We start from the raw sequence: 18,629 nt of genomic DNA on the forward strand, positions 1-18,629 counted from the left end.
CCCTTTTTTCACGAAAACAAGCCCATTTTTTGTCAAAAAAAATATGGCATGCATAGCTTTATAGAGGTTTATAGAGTGCTACTGGGGGCTGGGGGGGGCAAAAAACAGCCCGTTGTTTGCTCATTTCTGCCCTCCCCAGCCCCCAGGAGCTCTCTGAAAGCCTCCATACTCCGAAAAATACGATAGCTAATTCTGGTCTTTTTGTTAAATTGTACTTACTGGCTTTTGAAGACTCTTGTTCTGATAATCATATGCAACATGGCTAAACTGTTCTTCTATAGTGTCACGAATGATGTAAATATTAATAAATATTGTTCGATCTATTAAATGCAATACATTAAGTGCACTTTGGTTTGTTACAGACAGAAATGCCAGGGTTTAATTTTTGCACAACTTGTGTTTTTTTAAAGTGTCATTTGCAGTTCAAACAATCGTTGTAGAAATGCCTGGTTAAATACATATTTAAGGTGGATTCCATAATTATCTCAAACTATCAGATCGCTTCATAGAATTTATACATTAAAGAACCCATGGTAAATTCATTGCATCACTGCCCTTGTTGAGGTATAGCAATAAAGCTGTGAATTGGCCACTAGAATTAAAGCTGAATTTCATGCTTTTTTCTCCCTTCTCAGTCTTTCTTTTCTATATCCCAAAGAGCAGACAATGGGTTACTCAAATTACAGTGTATCTTGAAACCAGAATTAGAAATGATGATTTGAAGTGGATTTCCAATTGTTTTTAGGAAGCTAACTATAGGCTGTTCAGTTATAAAGGGAAGGTGGTTTCTTCAAAGCAAAAAGAGAGTGATTGGGACATTGCAGGAACACAGTGAAATTGGAGGGTGGTGGTAAGAGGGAATAGCCAAATATGAAGTTCAGTGCAACTCATCGGTCTGTTTGTTTGGCAGTTAAATTGCTTCAATGTAGACATGATGACCAAAATATGATCACCAATCAACGTTACTTCTTGTAGCCCATATTTTCTCACTGCTTACATTTATTTTCATTTGCTAACTTGGATTTATCTTCATGCCAAATAGTAAATAGCAATATATTCTTTGCAATTTGAGAGTCTGATGAGAACATTGTTTATTTCTGTTTCAATTTCAAATCTTGGATCCAATATGCCATATTCTCTGGAACAGGAGAGATGTTTTTCATTGAAGATCAATCTGCTATTGATTATAGTCTTCTGAGACACCCGGGTTAACCATTTCTGTCTTTTTCAAATAAAGGCTTTATTACAAATCTGACGGTTCAGCGCCAGTTTTTCCCAGATGAAGAAGATGAAACTGGAGCTGCCAAGGCGTTAATGCGTTTGCAGGACACATACAACCTGGATTCTGAAACAATATCAAAAGGAGAATTTCCAGGTGATGTTTGAAATCTATATGATGTTTCTATGAAGCATATCATTTCTTTGAATTGGGTTCCCTGCTGAATATATATATAAAAACAGTGAATAAGTTATGAAACCCTACATTTGTATGCTGTGTCTTATTCTGTGTCTACGTTGGCTCTATGCCAATTTTTTTTTTTTTATTTCCAAAATTATGGTTAGCAAATGGTTCACTAGATTTCAGAGAAGCATGCCTAGCATTATTGTAAGGATGTAAAAATAGCTTGGAAATGTAGTGCTCTTGTCTAGATTGACTTACATTTGAAACAAACGCAGTCAGTTTCCATTTTTTTTTTGTGAACTGTACGCTAATGCAAAGCACTGTCCGAATTATTCTGATTGAGATCAATGTGCCGGTCTGTAAAATAGTTTAAGGTCACTATATATTTCAGGCAAAACAAAAATTATCAAATTATTTAGTTTTCTTAGTTTCACAGATTATTTATGCGAGCTTTGGGCCTCACAAATATTTTAAATAGCAAGTTAAGTAACTTACAGGTTTCTTGTGACTATAAATATTTTTTTGTAATATTTGGTTAATTCAAAAGTTTGATATGCCACATTTACTAAATAAAATCCTCAGAAAGTGGCCTTCATTAAAAACATTTGAATAACAAACTTCAATAGAATAAACCATTAATAAAACCCAGTATTTGGCTCTAACGCAAGCTAATCTGGGATTCGTTCCAGTTTTTCAAATGGATCAGTTTATTTGGCAACTAGACATGATGAACATCTGGAGTTAAAGGTATACTTCAATATTTTCTATTGTCCCAGAATCTGGATGACTCTGTTGGGGTAAATCAAATACACAACTAAGCATGGATGTTGGGTAATAGAATAGAACTAGATTGTTCTCAGTGGTTTTTGTGTCTAAATTGAGGCTCCACAGAGGCCAGGTTATGCGATGCATCTGCTTAATTCTGTGTTCCTTTTCACCACAGAAAACATTTCCACTGGATGGGGAGGACAAGCAAGTTTGAGTGAAAGTGTCTGAGGCAGTTGACAGTTTTAAATTTTGAAAAGACAACTCCCTACCCCATCCTGGATTTTAAATGATATTGGGGTGGTGTGACAAGGGAGATGGCAGACTTGGAAAGAAATACTTTAGAATACTCGCTATTTGATTCCAGCTCCCCTTCCACTTAACTGAAATATAAATATTACTTTACTTGAGGCTCAAGGGAAAGAGCTGGACTTAATCTCTCAATTCCCTTTAGCTTCCAATTCCACCATTCATACCAATGAGCATTAGGACTGAGGTTTGCTGCTTTTTGTTCTCAAGCTACTTTAAGTTTTAAGAAAAAAATGGCATCCTTCCACACTGAGAAAAAACAGGGCTATTTCCACTCTCAATGCAGGTTTGGGTTTTCCCCCTAGCAATTAAAAAATTCCTGGTGAGAGAAGGGGAAATGAACTCAAAGGTCATGTACTGAATTAAGTCTGTCATCTGATCCTGAATCTCCTGATACCCTGGTAGGATTCTAGACTAAAGACAGGAAAGCAAGAAGATGAAGGAACATCAACAACCCAATTCTTGAGTGGGTGGTACCTAGGAATGTAATTTTCAAAGCAGCAGGAGGACTGATTATTTGTATCTGGTTTGGAAGATTTGTGAATAGGCAGGAGGGAATTAGAAAAACCTATCCTTTTCCTGTGTATCTCAGGGACTATTTTGTTTACCATGTCCACAAAAACAGCATTCGTCTAAAAACAAAGGGAATAATAAAATTGAATCTTTTTTTTCCTCACATGCCTTTATTGTGTAGAACGCTATCAGACAAAAAGCTTAGGCAGGTTTGCCAGATGTACTTAATGTGTACTTTACTCATTTCAGGCACAAAGTACCGATCTACCTTGACAGTGGATGACTGTTTTGGGATGGGGAAAACAGCTTACAGTGATGGAGATTATTATCACACCGTGCTGTGGATGCAGCAAGCCCTAAAACAGCATGATAATGGTGAACAGACAACCATCAGTAAAGCTGACATCTTGGATTACCTCAGCTTTGCTGTTTTCCAGCTCGGGGATTTACACAGAGCAATAGAGCTTACAAGACGGTTGGTCATCCTAGGTAAGAAGTAGCAATAGGAATTTACTCTGATCCATAGCAGAAAAGATACTTTAAGGGGAATGTGGGCAGCTTGCTGCTTTGGTTGGCATCTCTGAAAGAAATCTCACCTTTTCGTAATCCCATAAAGCAACTATTTGGTCCTGGAAGATAAGTGCCTGTAGTAAGAAGATGCTCATAGGGTGGGAAAAGATTGTCCCACTGTGTCTATGCCCCATTATTGGATCTTTAACTCAAACATTTGTTTTCTTGGGCACACATTGCTCCATGTGGAGGCACCAACAAATCCAGCAGATGTGTCCCCATTTCCTGCAAAGCACTTCTTTTGCCTCTGATCCAAATAGCTGCACATCCCAAGTAATGCATTTTTCCTTAGAGGCTTATGGAATTTCTGATCTGGGAAACTTCTCTAGCCCGTATAAAAGTGAGGGTTCTCTGATCACCACCATTTGGAGATACGAATCCCTGTCGCTTGACAGCATAGGATCCCACTTCACTGCTTCTCCTCTACTTTTGAATGAAGACAGTGCTAAATTATCCTGAATTCTGCTCAAAGTGAAACTAATGCTGACTTTTAGATCTTTTAATCCAGATTTCCAAATTCTCAGCAGACCATACCATCTCATTAACTTTTCTTCATGAGATTATTTACTCTGTTTCCCCCTTTCCTAACTATAAAGATGATTGATAATAACTTCCAGAAACTGAGAACATCTGCTACTACTCAGTGCTGTTATTTGCTTGGATTACTGTGCAGTTTATCTAAGGCAAAATAACAGTCCAATCTATTTCTGTCAGGATTGCCTTGAAAGCTGCAGTGGAATCCTGATTTTTTTTAATGGTTCGTTTGGAATCCCTTGCTTTGGAATGTTGACTTCTTCTTTTTTTCGATTTCTTGCCCTCCTTCCTTTTGTTGCTGCTAAGAAGTTTGACAGTAATACCCCAGGTGTAGTCTTGTCTATATAAATAAAAATGTAATGTTTGTTTGTTCAAAATCTCAAATCTCCGAAAGTTCTTCACTGATTGCTTTGAAATTTTGACACAACGTTGCATTTGACTACGCGCATGTTTTTATATATGTACAGTGGGGCAAAAAAGTATTTAGTCAACCACCAATTGTGCAAGTTCTCCCACTTAAAAAGATGAGAGAGGCCTGTAATTGGCATCATAGGTAGACCTCAACTATGAGAGACAAAATGTAAAAAAAAAAACCCAAACAATCACATTGGCTGATTTGGAAAGAATTTATTTGCAAATTATGGTGGAAAATAAGTATTTGGTCAATATCAAAAGTTCATCTCAATACTTCGTTATATATCCTTTGTTGGCAATGACAGAGGTCAAACATTTCCTGTAAGTCTTCACAAGGTTGGCACACACTGTTGCTGATATGTTGGCCCATTCCTCCATGTAGATCTCCTCTACAGCAGGGATGTTTGGGGGCTGTCGCTGGGCAACACGGACTTTCAACTCCCTCCAAAGGTTTTCTATGGGGTTGAGATCTGGAGACTGGCTAGGCCACTCCAGGACCTTGAAATGCTTCTTACGAAACCACTCCTTCGTTGCCCGGGTGGTATTTTTGGGATCATTATCATGTTGACAGACCCAGCCACTTTTCATCTTCAATGCCCTTGCTGATGGAAGGAGGTTTGCACTCAAAATCTCACGATACATGGCCCCATTCATTCTGTCTTGTACATGGATCAGTCGTCCTGGTCCCTTTGCAGAGAAACAGCCCCAAAGCATGATGTTGCCACCCCCATGCTTCACAGTAGGTATGGTGTTCTTTGGATGCAACTCAGCATTCTCTCTCCTCCAAACACGACGAGTTGTGCTTCTACCAAACGGTTCTATTTTGGTTTCATCTGACCATATGACATTCTCCCAATCCTCTTCTGGATCATCCAAATGCTCTCTAGCAAACTTCAGATGGGCCTGGATATGTACTGGCTTAAGCAGAGGGACACGTCTGGCACTGCAGGATCTGAGTCCCTGGCGACGTAGTGCGTTACTGATGGTAGCCTTTGTTACGTTGGTCCCAGCTCTCTGCAGGTCATTCACTAGGTCCCCTCGTGTGGTCCTGGGAGTTTTGCTCACCATTCTTGTGATCATTTTGACCCCATGGGGTGAGAGCCCCAGATCAAGGGAGATTATCAGTGGTCTTGTATGTCTTCCATTTTCTAATTATTGCTCCCACAGTTGATTTGTTCACACCAAGCTGCTTGCCTATTGCAGATTCAGTCTTCCCAGCATGGTGCAGGTCTACAATTTTGTTTCTGGTGTCCTTTGACAGCTCTTTGGTCTTCACCATAGTGCAGTTTGGAGTGTGCCTGTTTGAGGTTGTGGACAGGTGTCTTTTATATTGATAACAAATTCAAATAGGTGCCATTGATACAGGTAATGAGTGCAGGACAGAGGAGCCTCTTAAAGAAGAAGGTACAGGTCTGTGAGAGCCAAAAATCTTGCTTGTTTGTAGGTGACCAAATACTTATTTTCCACCATAATTTGCAAATAAATTCTTTCCAAATCAGCCAATGTGATTGTTTGGGGTTTTTTTTTTACATTTTGTCTCTCATAGTTGAGGTCTACCTATGATGCCAATTACAGGCCTCTCTCATCTTTTTAAGTGGGAGAACATGCACAATTGGTCGCTGACTAAATACTTTTTTGCCCCACTGTATATTATATAGAAGTCACACCTGTGATAAGTAAAAACATGCTTTTTGTAAAAACATGCTTTTTTGAAAACCAGTGCCATATGCTGGACATAAAAGCAACACACGTTATACCATAGCGTTCATTTCTTGAGTATAGTATATTTGGAACAGTTCGGCCTCTCTCCAGCTTCGTCCCGACGGTCCCTTTATATGTGTGGCTGGGCTGTGGCTGCACCCTTTCCCCTTTCCGCCCCTCCTCTGACGAGCTTCGCCATTTCCACCAAGGGGAGCCGAAGCTTTCGGCCTCCCCCTCCCCTCCCTCTCCTCCCCTCCTGCCAGGCCTTTGCTGTCTGTGGTGGGGCGGCGCCTGCCCCATCCCTCGGCCACCTCCTCCCACCCTTAACCCCGTCCAGCTCAGTGGAGCTCCAGAAGAGGTGGAGGCGGAGCGTCTCCTCAGCCCGTCCAGCTGCGCGCGCTGTCCACCCCCCTCCCAGGGAGCCAGCTACTGCCTCGCCAAGGCAGCTCCGACGCATGGGCCACCGTGGCTCACTTCCATGCAGGGGCCGCCTCTGCCAGGGGACTTGCGCTTTCTCTTTTCTTTCTTTTCCATTTAACCAGACTGGGCCACAGCAACACGTGGCCGGATACAGCTAGTATTAAATAAAATCAAAGTTACTATATGATTTTATTTTTTATTTTGATGTTTGAATTTTTATTCCAATATTTCTGCATATTTACATTCAATACACAGAGAGAGAGATGCAGATGGTAACATAAATACTCTAAACATATTAGATTTCCAGCAATGAAAATGATTATTGTAGTTCATCCCTTCAAACTTGATTAGTGTTAATCTTAATGACCTTGCCTGAAATCAAAAACTAAGTGTTTAAGCCACACAGTCGCCTATACAGTGAAGTAGGCAGCATATACATTCAATCGATCAATCAGTCAATCAAATAAGTAAGATTGAGTATGATTAGCACTTGGTAGAGAGAGAATCAGGGAATATCAAAGCTGTATAAGTAGGGTTTGACTTACAACTGTAATGAAATCCAGAATTTCTGTCATAAGTCATGGCAGTTGTAAATTGAGGTACCCAAGTGACCAGACTCAATTTTACAACTTTTTTTGTAGTGATCATAAGGTGAATCCATGTATTCCTATGGATGAATTTTTTTCCAGCTGGAAACCAGCTGAAAATGTCAGAAAATAACCTTTTAAATCAAAGTCATAGCTTCTTGAAAGCTGTAAAGATGAGCCAAGTGGCAACAAGGGTGGGTGTCAGAACTCCAGAAACAGGTCTTAACCAGGTCCATTATAATTTAGAGCAGACATTAACTGACCCGTTGTTACCGTGTTTCCCCGAAAATACGACAGGGTCTTATACTTTTTTTGACCCACGAAATATGGCCGTGGGCTTATTAGAGGGGAAGGGCTTATTATTTTTCAGGTGCAGGAAGCAGCAAGCCCACCAGCCCCACCCTCTCCGTCCCACCATCTGCTTGCCTGCAGCCACAATGACCCAACTTCTCCTTGCATCCTGGACTTCGCCTGCCCTGTTTGCTGGCCGCGGAACAGCTGACTGTGCTGCTTTGGCCTCGCAGGGGGGGGGGGCTCTTCCTGGAAGAACGAATGAACACACACACACACACACACACACACACACACACACACCCTCAAAGGCAGGCACATCCCTTCACTAACTTGCTGTCTAGTTCCATTCTCCGTTCCACGTGCAGGAAAAGAAAAGTAGACTATGTGCCTATGGTAAAAAAAACACCAGAAAATACCTTCCAAGTTCTCGCAAAAAATAAATAAATTTCACGAAGTTGGAAGTAAACTAACATACTTTTCTTGCCCTGCACTTGGCAGTGGAGAATGGAGCAGGAAAGCAGGTTAGTGGAGGGATGTGGCTGCCTTGTGGGGGGGGGGGGGTAGGGATCTCTCTCTCTCACACACACACACACACACACCATCCTTTCCTTGGGAGCTCTGCACAGACGCAGAGAAGGCTTCGGTTAGAGCATTTGGGGGATGTGCGTCTGCGCTGAGATCCCAAGGAAAGAACGATTGCCAGGAAAAGGGGGGGGGATTTTGCTTCTTACCCTATTCTGAGTCTGTGCTGAGCTTCAGAACAGGATAAGAGGAAGGAAAATCTCCCCTCCCCATTTTCAAGCCGTTCGCAAAAATGCCTCATTCCGAGCCTTCAATCCTGCAATATGCTGAAGGCTCGAAATGGAACGTTTTTGCAAACCGTTTGAAAATATGGAGGGGGATATTCCTGCCTTTCTCCCTGTTCTGAAGGTCACAGACTGACAAAATCTTCCCTCCCGCATGCCTTCAATCCTGCAATCCTGGATAATGTGAAGGCTTGGAATGTGGCGTTTTTCAAACCTCTTGAAAATGGGGGGGGGGGGGGGATTTCGTCTCTTACGTATCCTGTTCTCAGTCTGTGCTGACCTTCAGAACGGGGAGAGGCAGGAATATCTCCCTCCCCATTTTCAAGCCGTTCGCAAAAACGCCCCATTTCGAGCCTTCAATGTGAATATGCAGGTGAGAAGCTCCTACCTCCTGTAGGCATTAAAATCCATACTCTTGGGACATCGGAAGAAGCCCTGCGAGGAGACACTGCTGCCGAAGTGCAGGAAATCTCTCCCCCCCAACCTGCAGATCGTCCTTTCAAAGGAGGAGTTTCACCAGGATGAAGAGGTGGCTGAAGGCAGCGTTTGTGTCACCTTCATCCTGATGAAACTCCTCTTTGAAAGGACGATCTGCAGGTAGTGGGGGGGGGGATTTCCTGCACTTCGGCAGCAGCATCTCCTAGCAGGGCTTCTTCCGATGTCCCAAGAATATGGATTTTAATACCTTCTTTTCCTGTTCCGTGGACGGAATTGCGAGCTGTGACTGTCACCGTTAGGCAAGGAGGGCATGAGGCATTTGGGTTGTGTTGCTTGGGCTCCGGCTTCTTTTGCAGCAGCGCGTGGCTGCAAAAGTGACCGGCATTTGCTGTAGGTAGAGGCTTGAGCGGCACCCGCGAATCAGCTGTTTTGTGAACGGAGCGGCCCAACTGATCCGATTAAGGGGCCAAGAAGCCCTGAGGTGACCGGGGAAGGGAAGGGCTGCCCCCCCTGTTCTGGCTAAACCCACCCCTTCACTAGGGCTTATTTTAAGGGGAGGGTTTATATTTTTGCCCTCCACAAAAATCTGGCATGGCCTTAGTTTCAAGACATGTAGTATGTGAAAACTACCTGTAGAAAGTCTGAATATTTACTGAAAGAAAACAGCATCAAACCCTTCCATGCTATAACCGAGTATGGACATGATTGCAAAGTCATCAGGAACTGATTTGTACACCTAGGCTGGAATGTAACCTCTCATGTTTGATGTTAATCTGTATACGAATGATGCTGTGATAAACTTAAAATTGTATTGGAAAGAACTGAACGTTGATGTAAGGCTATTCCCTCTAAATTGACCCAGTTCCGTTTTTCTCCCTAAAATATCCAGAATCTTTAGGTTATCAAACTTTTCCACTATGAACCATTGCTTATTCACCAAATTGCTTGTACTCCTATTGGTTAGGCTAGTCTGCTGGGCTGTTTCAATAAAAAATGGACAAGCTTTATTTGAAAAAACCCTGCAATTATGCTCTTTTTAATGTAGAGAAAAGCCATTTGTAAACGTGCTCTCATGTCATTTTTGAGACAATGCATCACACTCTTCCTTTATTGCCTTCGTACATTTCAGGCCCGATAAGGATCCTATCTTTAATTCACAAAGAGCCTAATTGGAAATGTGGGGAGGCTGGCTTCTGACCTGCATAATGTCACTGGTGCCTGCTATAGACTTCAAAGTCTTGTGTTGATTCTCTTACGATTTTTTCCAACCAAGACCCAGGTCACGAGAGAGCAGGCAGCAACATGCAGTACTTTGAGAACCTGCTGGAGAACGAAGAAGAAAGAAACCAAATCAATAAATCGTCAGTGAACCCCAGTGAGCCCAAAACGTACAATGGCATTTATGAAAGGCCGCGGGACTACCTGCCAGAACGTGAGACCTATGAAGCCCTTTGCAGAGGGGAAGGTGTGAAATTGGTAAGTAAAAAAAGTGCCAAGGATTACTAGTTTAAATAGCAATAGCACTTAGACTTATATACCGCTTCACAGTTCTTTACAGCCCTCTCTAAGCAGTTTACAAAGTCAGCATATTTCCCCACCCAGCAATCTGGGTCCTCATTTTACCCACTTTGGAAGGATGGAAGGCTGAGTCAACTTTAAGCCTATGAGAATCGAACTGCTGGCAGTGAGCAGTGTCAGCCTGCAATACTGCATTCTAACCACTGCACCACCAGGGCCAAGGAAAGGAAGGGAGAAATAGCAGTTTCACTTAGACTTTCATACCTCGTCACAGTACTTTACAGCTCTCTCTACGTGGTTTACAGTCAGCCTATTGCCCCCAACCACCTGGGTCCTCATTTTACCCACCTCAAAAGGATGAAAGGCTCAGTGAACCTTGAGCCTGGTGAGATTTGAACTGCCAAATTGCAGTCAGCAGAAGTAGTCTGGAGGACTGCACTCTAACCTCTGCGCCACGACGGCTAAATTCTCGTATTGTTTCCTTTAAGACTACATTTTAGAAGTAAGTTCATCTTTGCTTTCAACTTGCTAAAAGAGACAACAAAAGTCAGTAGGTAACTTCACATGGCAAGATAACTTAGTTTTTACACCAAGAAGCTATATCCTTCATTACGAAACACAGAGAACAAAAATACCATTTCAGAATTTGAAAAACAGTTGCCATTTCAGATGAATAATGAATAGTTCTTCCTTTGAATTGCATGTAGTTGCTCATCTGTAATGTTCAAGACTATTCTGCTTGGTAACAATGAGCTCAGAAAATGCTTACAATTATGACAAGATATCATATTTCAACTTATCCTTGCTTATAGGGTTGGAAGGGACAGAATAACAAAATAACAGAATTGGAAGGGACCTTGGAGGCTGCTAAGTCCTCGACTTACGTCCTGGCAGCCGGCAACAGCCAAGCCGCGCCTGATTGGCTAAGACACGGCTTGGCTAAGCGCGGGCTGCCAGGGATACTCCTATTGGCCGCCCTGCTTGACAGCTCTGTATAAATAGCTGTGAAGCAGGGAAGGTGCTGAATCTCACTCTGTAAATAGTTCTGCTGCCGCTGTTCGCAATAAACGCTGTTCGATTTACCTCAGCTGCCTCTCGCCTCATCCGTTTGTCAAGAATACTAAAGAGGCCTTCTAGTTCAATTCCCTGCTCAGGCAGGAAACCCTATACCATTTCAAATTGTTGCCCTTAAAAACTTCCAGTGCTGGAGCAACCACAACTTCTTCTTTTTTAAAAAAATATATTTTTATTGTTTTTACATTTAAAATAATGCAGCACAGCGAAGCCATTATGACCATACAATCACAGCATATACACATAATCTCATCCATTAGCTGTCAGCCTACTGAATACATTATCTATCCTTCTATCCAATCACATAATTTACAATTTGTTCCAGTCTTGTCACCTTGTTTTATATCAATAATAAAATCTGTTCCAAACTTCATAATATTCCGACTTTATTTTTTAGTCCTAGGGTGAGCCTATCTGCTTCCGCACAGGCCAAAATTTTCTTAATTATGTCTAACTCTGATGGGATACTTTCTTTTTTCCAATATTGCGCTTAGGTTATTCGCGCTGCAGTTAATACATGGATAATTAGATAGAGCACATCTTTCTTATACCCCTCCGGTATTATGCCTAGGAGGAAAATTTCGGGTTTGAACAGAATTTAATCTCCCACCATTTGTTCCAGCCATGATTGTGTCATTTTCCAATATCTTTTTGCCTCATTGTATGTCCACCACATATGAGAGCGCCCACAACCTCTGAAGGGGTTAGGCAGGGGGTTGGACTAGAACCTCTGAAGGGGTTAGGCAGGGGGTTGGACTAGACCTCTGAACCTCTGAAGGCCTAGGCAGGGGGTTGGACTTGAAGACCTCCAAGGTCCCTTCCAACTCTACTATTGTATTATTGTATTGAAGGCAAGCCGTCCCACTAATTGTTATCACTGTCAGAAAATTAATTGTTCCGTCAGGAAACTGTCAGGACCTTGGAGGTCTTCTAATCCATTCCTGCTCAAGGCAGGAATTCTCAAACCATCTCAGACAAATGGTTGTCCAATCTTTACTTGAAAATCTCCAGTGATGGAACATCTAGAACTCCGGGAGGCAAGCTCTTCCACTGCTTAATAGTTCACACTGTCAGAAAATTCCTCCATTCCAGATTGGATCTTCCTCTGATGAGCTTCCACCCATTGCTCCTAATTGATGCCCTCTTTCCTGTGGGAGCCCTTCAGGTATTGGAAGACTGCTGTTATGTCTCTGTCTCCACTCAGTCTTCTTTTCATTGAGCTAAACATACCTAGTTCCTTTAGCCGTTCCTCATAGAATTTAGCCTCTAGACCCTTTATCATGTTTTGTTGCTCTTCTCTGCACGCTTTCTCAGCCTCTTTTTTGTATTGTGATGACCAATAATTCAAAATCTAAACTAATGTATTTATCTGGATATATTCCTAGACGCCTCGAAGACAGAAGAGGTTGTTTTGCAGATACCACAATGGAAATCAAAATCCTTATTTAATTATAGCACCTTTTAAAGAAGAAGATGAATGGGACAGCCCACATATTGTCAGATATTATGAAGTCCTATCTGATGAAGAAATAGAGAAGATTAAGGAGTTGGCTAAACCAAAAGTAAGAGTTCATTTTATTCAGTGACTGAAATTATATCAGCATTTCAATTAATTAATACAAGCTAATAAAAAAGTGAAATTGAATGAATTGGGACTGGCTGTTTCCATAAAAAAATATGTGCATAATAGTTTGTCCAATTTAACACAAAGATAAATTGCAGGAAATTAAAGCTTTTAACACTCTCATGGAAAAGAAGAAAGCAGAATATCTGTCCATGGTTTATTCTTAATTCTAAACCAGTATGTTTACTGTGGTTGTTGAAGAAGAATGATGGCTCACTTGCTCAATCTCTACCCATGCTGGCTGGGAATGATGGAAAATGTAATGAGCACATCTAGAGAAAGCTGATTTACCCTAATTATAATGATCAGAGTATTTCATCTTATCTGAAAACTATTTTAGAAAACATAGCAGGAACAGAGCCTAGGAACTTGGGTTTTTCTAGTAGGCTGTGATTTTTCATGTTTTAAATTGTAGAAAGCTTCCAATTACTTGTACATTGGTAATTATTTCCTTTACCTCCTCTAATTAGGAATTAGAGTAAGTTAATGGTCAGAAACTGTAAAAAAAAAATTACGTTAATGAATGAGGTTAAGAAATGTAGCAGTTGAGTAAGGATTTTTTTAAAGAACGTGGATTTATTTTAAATGTTTCTGAAGTCATAATTCTTGTTCATCCATTAGTTCACCTCATTTAATATTCTCCATGACTTTCATCTCTACAAATGAAGACATTTTTCTGATGATTTATCATTACTTTCTCTGGTTCTTAGACATCATAAAATCTTGGACTGATTATTTCATTTAGTGCGGGATGTCTAAAAGAACAAAGCTATATATGAATATCTGCCTATTTGAAGCCCAGATTCTTTAGATGTTGATCTGATAGATAAATAAAAGTTGCTCTAATGTTTTTCTAATGACAAACTTGGACTATAATTAAATGAAACTGTTTTATTGTATTTACACATGAAAATAATCAGATAAATTGGAACATATAATTTAGCAGTATTAATTGCATCGACTGTATAAATCATTTCCTTTTGAAATACAGATGCATAGTTTTATGGGAAGTATCTGTTGCTACTCATCTTTAATCACTCATTCAAATACACACTAGGGTCCAGGATAGGCTAAAGTTGTGGTAATATAGCAATTGATCAGCAATCAAAAGATCTATTCATCCATATTGTGATGTTTAAAAGTTTGAAATAAGAATTTATTACTGTTGTAGATAACATATATTTATCCCTGTCTATCAGATCTAAAAGTTTTTCAGATTAGTTCTTGGTGGTGGTGTTAAGGTAAAATTTATGCCCAGGATTTGAAGAAAAACAAGAAGGAACAAAGTATGAAATTGTAACTTACATGAATAATTCATTCTTTTTTAACCTTAGTTTTAGCAATACTAATTTTTGTGGTTCCAGTTCCAAACTGAAAAGATGAGCGATAACTTGCTGTTTTTAATATGGATATTTCGTTTTAATGTCTTGCTTTTTTAAAAAGACAATGACAAATGTAGCCACATTATTACATATATTAGAAATTCAGAATTAAATCACTTCAAGCAATACTTTAAACTGAGTTTCTGATCCTGATTTCTGGAGCAAGAGCTTATTACAACAGAATAGCACATGAGTCAGGAATCTGGCATTTCATTGTGCCAAAAGCTACATGTCAAGACAAGATAATTAATAGGGATATTAAGAGACCAAAGAAATAATATGGAAAAAATGAATTAAGCTTGGGAAGAAAAATGCTGACAAAAAGAAAAATTATGAGTGTTGTCTATTAGAATGCATAGAACTCATATTAGTGAAATGGCATTGTTTTAAATAAATATTTGTGTCACAATTAAGGTGCAGTCACACTGCCATGATTACAGGCATACTTGTGGTCATGTGGGCCAGATCCTTGATTGGTTCAACCAAACAACTCTTTGCAAAGGCTTTCCTAATCATTTCCATTTCCTTTAGTAATCTGTCTCTGGGTAGCCTCAGGTGGTAGGATGTTAGTCTTCAAAAATCTAACTTTCTGCTCATTATACAATGCTGTTTCTCAAGGATCTTAAGTAAAAATTAATCACTTCTTTGTGATGCAGGCTGTTGTATGAATATATTAGAAATGTTAGGGAGTTCTGACAAGGGACAAGCTCTCAGTGGGTTCTTTGAGATGCTTCTTTGAGTGAGATGCCAAGAGGACTGGGCCCTGGGGACTGCCAAGGGGGGGGGGGGGTATTCTTACTTGCCTGTCTCCTAATATAGTACAATTTCCCTTGCAAATACTGTAATAGTTCTTTGTTTGCCCTGATTACATACCAGCTAATGAAAGATGCAATCATCAAGGTTTGATACAGGTTTGTTGGTATTGTCTGAGCTTGGTTTTCCTCCTGCAGACATTTCATTACCAGGTTAGGTATTATTATCAGTGCTGACACAAGAAGTGAGTGTTGTTGGCTATTTATATAGAGCTGTTGTTGTACTGGGCTTTGCCCATTTCTCCCTGAAATCCTCTGAGTTCCATACATTATGGTCTGCCTTCCAGTTTTGGGACAGCGGTTTTGCATTTCACTGTCATTATCAACCCATATAAGGTTACGCAAAGACCATATAGGGTCTAGCATGAAGAACAAATAGGAATCCTATAGCATATGCCAGCATATTACAAAATTACAAATAGTTCTCACTTAATAACACTAATTGGGAACCAATTCTGTTCCTAAGTGACAGAGTCAAACCACACCAACTTATGATGACAGTTGCATCAGTTCTAGTTGCTGTCATTAAGCAGATTCTGTACAGGGTCATTAAGCACAATGTCACTATTTGCGACCTCCCGTTGGCTTCCCCATTGACACAGCTTTTGGGAAGCTAGCAGGAAGATGGAAAATGGCGGATCATGTGATTCTGGGGACACTGATGACCACAATTACAAGGACCAGTTGTAAATCTCCTTGTTCAGTGGGATAGTAATTTTGAATGGTTTCTGAACAAGCAGTAATTGACTGAGAACTGATATAAGTAAGTAAAGTCTGTAACCCCTCCTCCACCTACCCCTGAAAAAATCCTGTGGTATGAGCTTGAGATGTGTGGCGAGGAAAACCTACTTTTTCCCATTTCTAAACCCCGAAGAGTCAAAACAATATTTAAAGTGATGAATTTATTTACCTCTAATGCAATATACCTTGCCTTTCAGAATATAGAATAAGCTGCAATGCTGCACAAAATACTTCTTAGAAGAATCTTATTATGGAATGCTTGGGAATAAAAATGCAAGATGAGTTTGGCGTGTGTGTGTGTGTATACATACATACATACATACATATATAATTGAAGTTAATAAATCTTGCATATCTTTTAATGCAGTTGGCAAGAGCTACAGTCCGGGACCCTAAAACAGGTGTACTAACAGTAGCAAACTACCGGGTTTCCAAAAGGTAAATTGCATAAGAATGAATTTCATCCTCTTTTTAATAGAATAATTTTAAAACATATTGGTAATAAATTAAAAGCTTGAAATGCACATCATTCAAAACTTGACTAATAATTAAAACCTTATTGAACGAAGAACTATTGAAATGTTGAATATTTTTGCTTTTCTTACTATTTTATTCTACGGTATAGTTTTTAGGTACAATATTATTATGTATTATATTTTACAAAAAAATGTATATAAAACCTACAATGTCAAGTTGCAATGTGTCATTGTGTAAACTATTGCTTAATAGTTAAAAACTAAAAGTTGATTTTTGAAGAAGTGCTGTAAATGTTGACTGATCTGCAAAGTGGAATGAAGATATGAAAGAAAGTGAGTCTGTATGCCTGCCTTTAAATTTCATGAGTTGAGACTTGTAAATTCCTGTACATAATCTCTTTTTCTGAAAGTTCCTGGCTGGAGGAAGAGGACGATCTGGTTATTGCCAAAGTAAATCATCGAATGGAGCAGATTACAGGATTAACCACCAAAACAGCTGAATTGTTGCAGGTGAGTATGTTACCGTTTACCTCCTTTATACAAGGCTCTGCCTTGAAGCAAGACTGTATGAAATGTGTTGAATGTGTAATGCCCTGAATATTATGAAACAAAAAACAGAGGGCCCCCATCCTGCAAAAAAGAGAACGATCGTCTTCAAATTTTGATTGAGATTTTTATACTTGAAAATTCTACAAACAGTAAATGGCTGCCAATAACATTTAACAGGAAGCTTCAACTATATGTGCAACAGAGGTGGGTTCCTACCAGTTCGGCCGAGTAGGTAATAACTCAGCTTGCCATGCCCCCGAACCGGTTCTATCGGTTCAGGAGACACCATCTTGTTTTTTGCTTCTGCGCATACGCAGAAGCATTTTTTTCAGTACTGCACATGCATGTATATAACGTGCATCAAGCGCAGGGCACATCCCTGAGCGAACCGGCAGTGGCAGCAGCCGGAACCCACCCCTGATGTGCAGCATATCTTCCCATCATTGCCCCTGTTGTGTATTATAGTTTTCCCTCTGGTCCGTTCCACCAGAGGGCGCTGTGCTGATTGGTTCCCGGTTTGACAGCTGGCATATATAAAGGCTGTCAAAGCAGGGCACAGCTGTTGCCTGTTAGCTACGCGCGCGAAATGTGAATTGCCGCGCTGGCAACCTGTTACCATTAAAAGCTGTTAGCTGCTTTAAGTCCTGGCTCGCCTCCATCTGTCCACCCGAGTTCTCCCTAGCTAGAACAGCCCCATTTTTAAAATCCAGTAGCTGCTTTTTATAAATTAGAACAGCAAAAAAAGGTCTACACTTTGAAATCCAATAGGTTGAGTATTTATTATACATGGCAGTGAAATCACAGCTGCCAATTCCTTAGCTGGCGTTGATCTTCATTCTCACTGAATTATTCCCAGGAACCTAGGATGCTATAATCATCATTTCTGTATATTACTGCTTGCTTTCAGTGTGAGTCTTGTTGCCCTGGGAAAATGTCTTGTTGGTTGTTCCATTTGGTTTTGCCCACTTGCTCACTTGCTTGTTCACCAGTTTCACGGGTTTTGCCCTCAAAGCACTTCGTTGCTTCACTTGTGCCCGTTGAGGTTTTGCACCTGTTGTGGTTACATATTAATATTATTATTATTATGGGATTTTTATTTCACCTTTTTAAAAATATGGTCAACTCAAGGTAGTGACCATTCCCAATATCCCTGCCTCCTATTTTCATCACCACAACAACCCTGTGAAGTGGTTGAACTAAGTTACTAGTCCAAAGCCACCCAGCTGGCTTTCCTGCCTCAGAGAGACCTAGATGTCACATTCTCCTGGTTTCCAGGCCAACCCCTACCGTATTTTTCGAAGTATAAGACGCACCAGAGTATAAGATGCACCAAGATTTTGAAGAGGCAAATTTAAAAAAAAAAGTTTTTGCACTCTGCAGACCTCCCAAAAAGGGCTCATTTTTCGCAAAAACTGGCGTTTTTTTTTTTTTTTCAAAAAAGGGCATGAATAGCCTTTAGGAAGCTTGTAGAGTGCTCCTGTGGGCACCGGGGGGATTGAGCAAAAAACGCCCCCTTTTTTCGCTCATTTCCACGGCCATTTTGGTGAAGGGGGGCAGGGTTTTGGGAGGCAAAAAATGCTGTTCAGTGTATAAGACGCACCCAGATTTTCAGCCTCTTTTTTGAGGGAAAAAGAATGTCTTATACTCCAAAAAATACGGTAGTTTAAGGAAGTACATTAAGAGTTAATGCAGTTTTTGAT

At 40.4% G+C, this 18,629-nt stretch overlaps 1 protein-coding gene across 7 annotated transcripts in view; it reads left to right on the forward strand.

Moving 5' to 3' along the window:
• The window catches only part of P4HA2 (prolyl 4-hydroxylase subunit alpha 2), a 64,388-nt gene that overhangs the window by 35,661 nt on the left and 10,098 nt on the right, over window positions 1–18,629 (forward strand). For all 7 annotated transcript variants that reach the window (XM_081934191.1, XM_081934187.1, XM_081934193.1 and 4 more), the window contains 6 exons: window positions 1,238–1,375; window positions 3,239–3,478; window positions 10,027–10,229; window positions 12,731–12,907; window positions 16,272–16,342; window positions 16,791–16,890. In XM_081934191.1, coding sequence (XP_081790317.1) covers window positions 1,238–1,375; window positions 3,239–3,478; window positions 10,027–10,229; window positions 12,731–12,907; window positions 16,272–16,342; window positions 16,791–16,890 — 929 coding nt within the window. The remainder of the gene's footprint in view (window positions 1–1,237; window positions 1,376–3,238; window positions 3,479–10,026; window positions 10,230–12,730; window positions 12,908–16,271; window positions 16,343–16,790; window positions 16,891–18,629) is intronic.

Source organism: Natrix helvetica (genome assembly GCF_964273705.1).
Source record: "Natrix helvetica genome assembly, chromosome: 1".
NCBI classification, from domain to species: Eukaryota; Metazoa; Chordata; class Lepidosauria; order Squamata; family Natricidae; genus Natrix; species Natrix helvetica.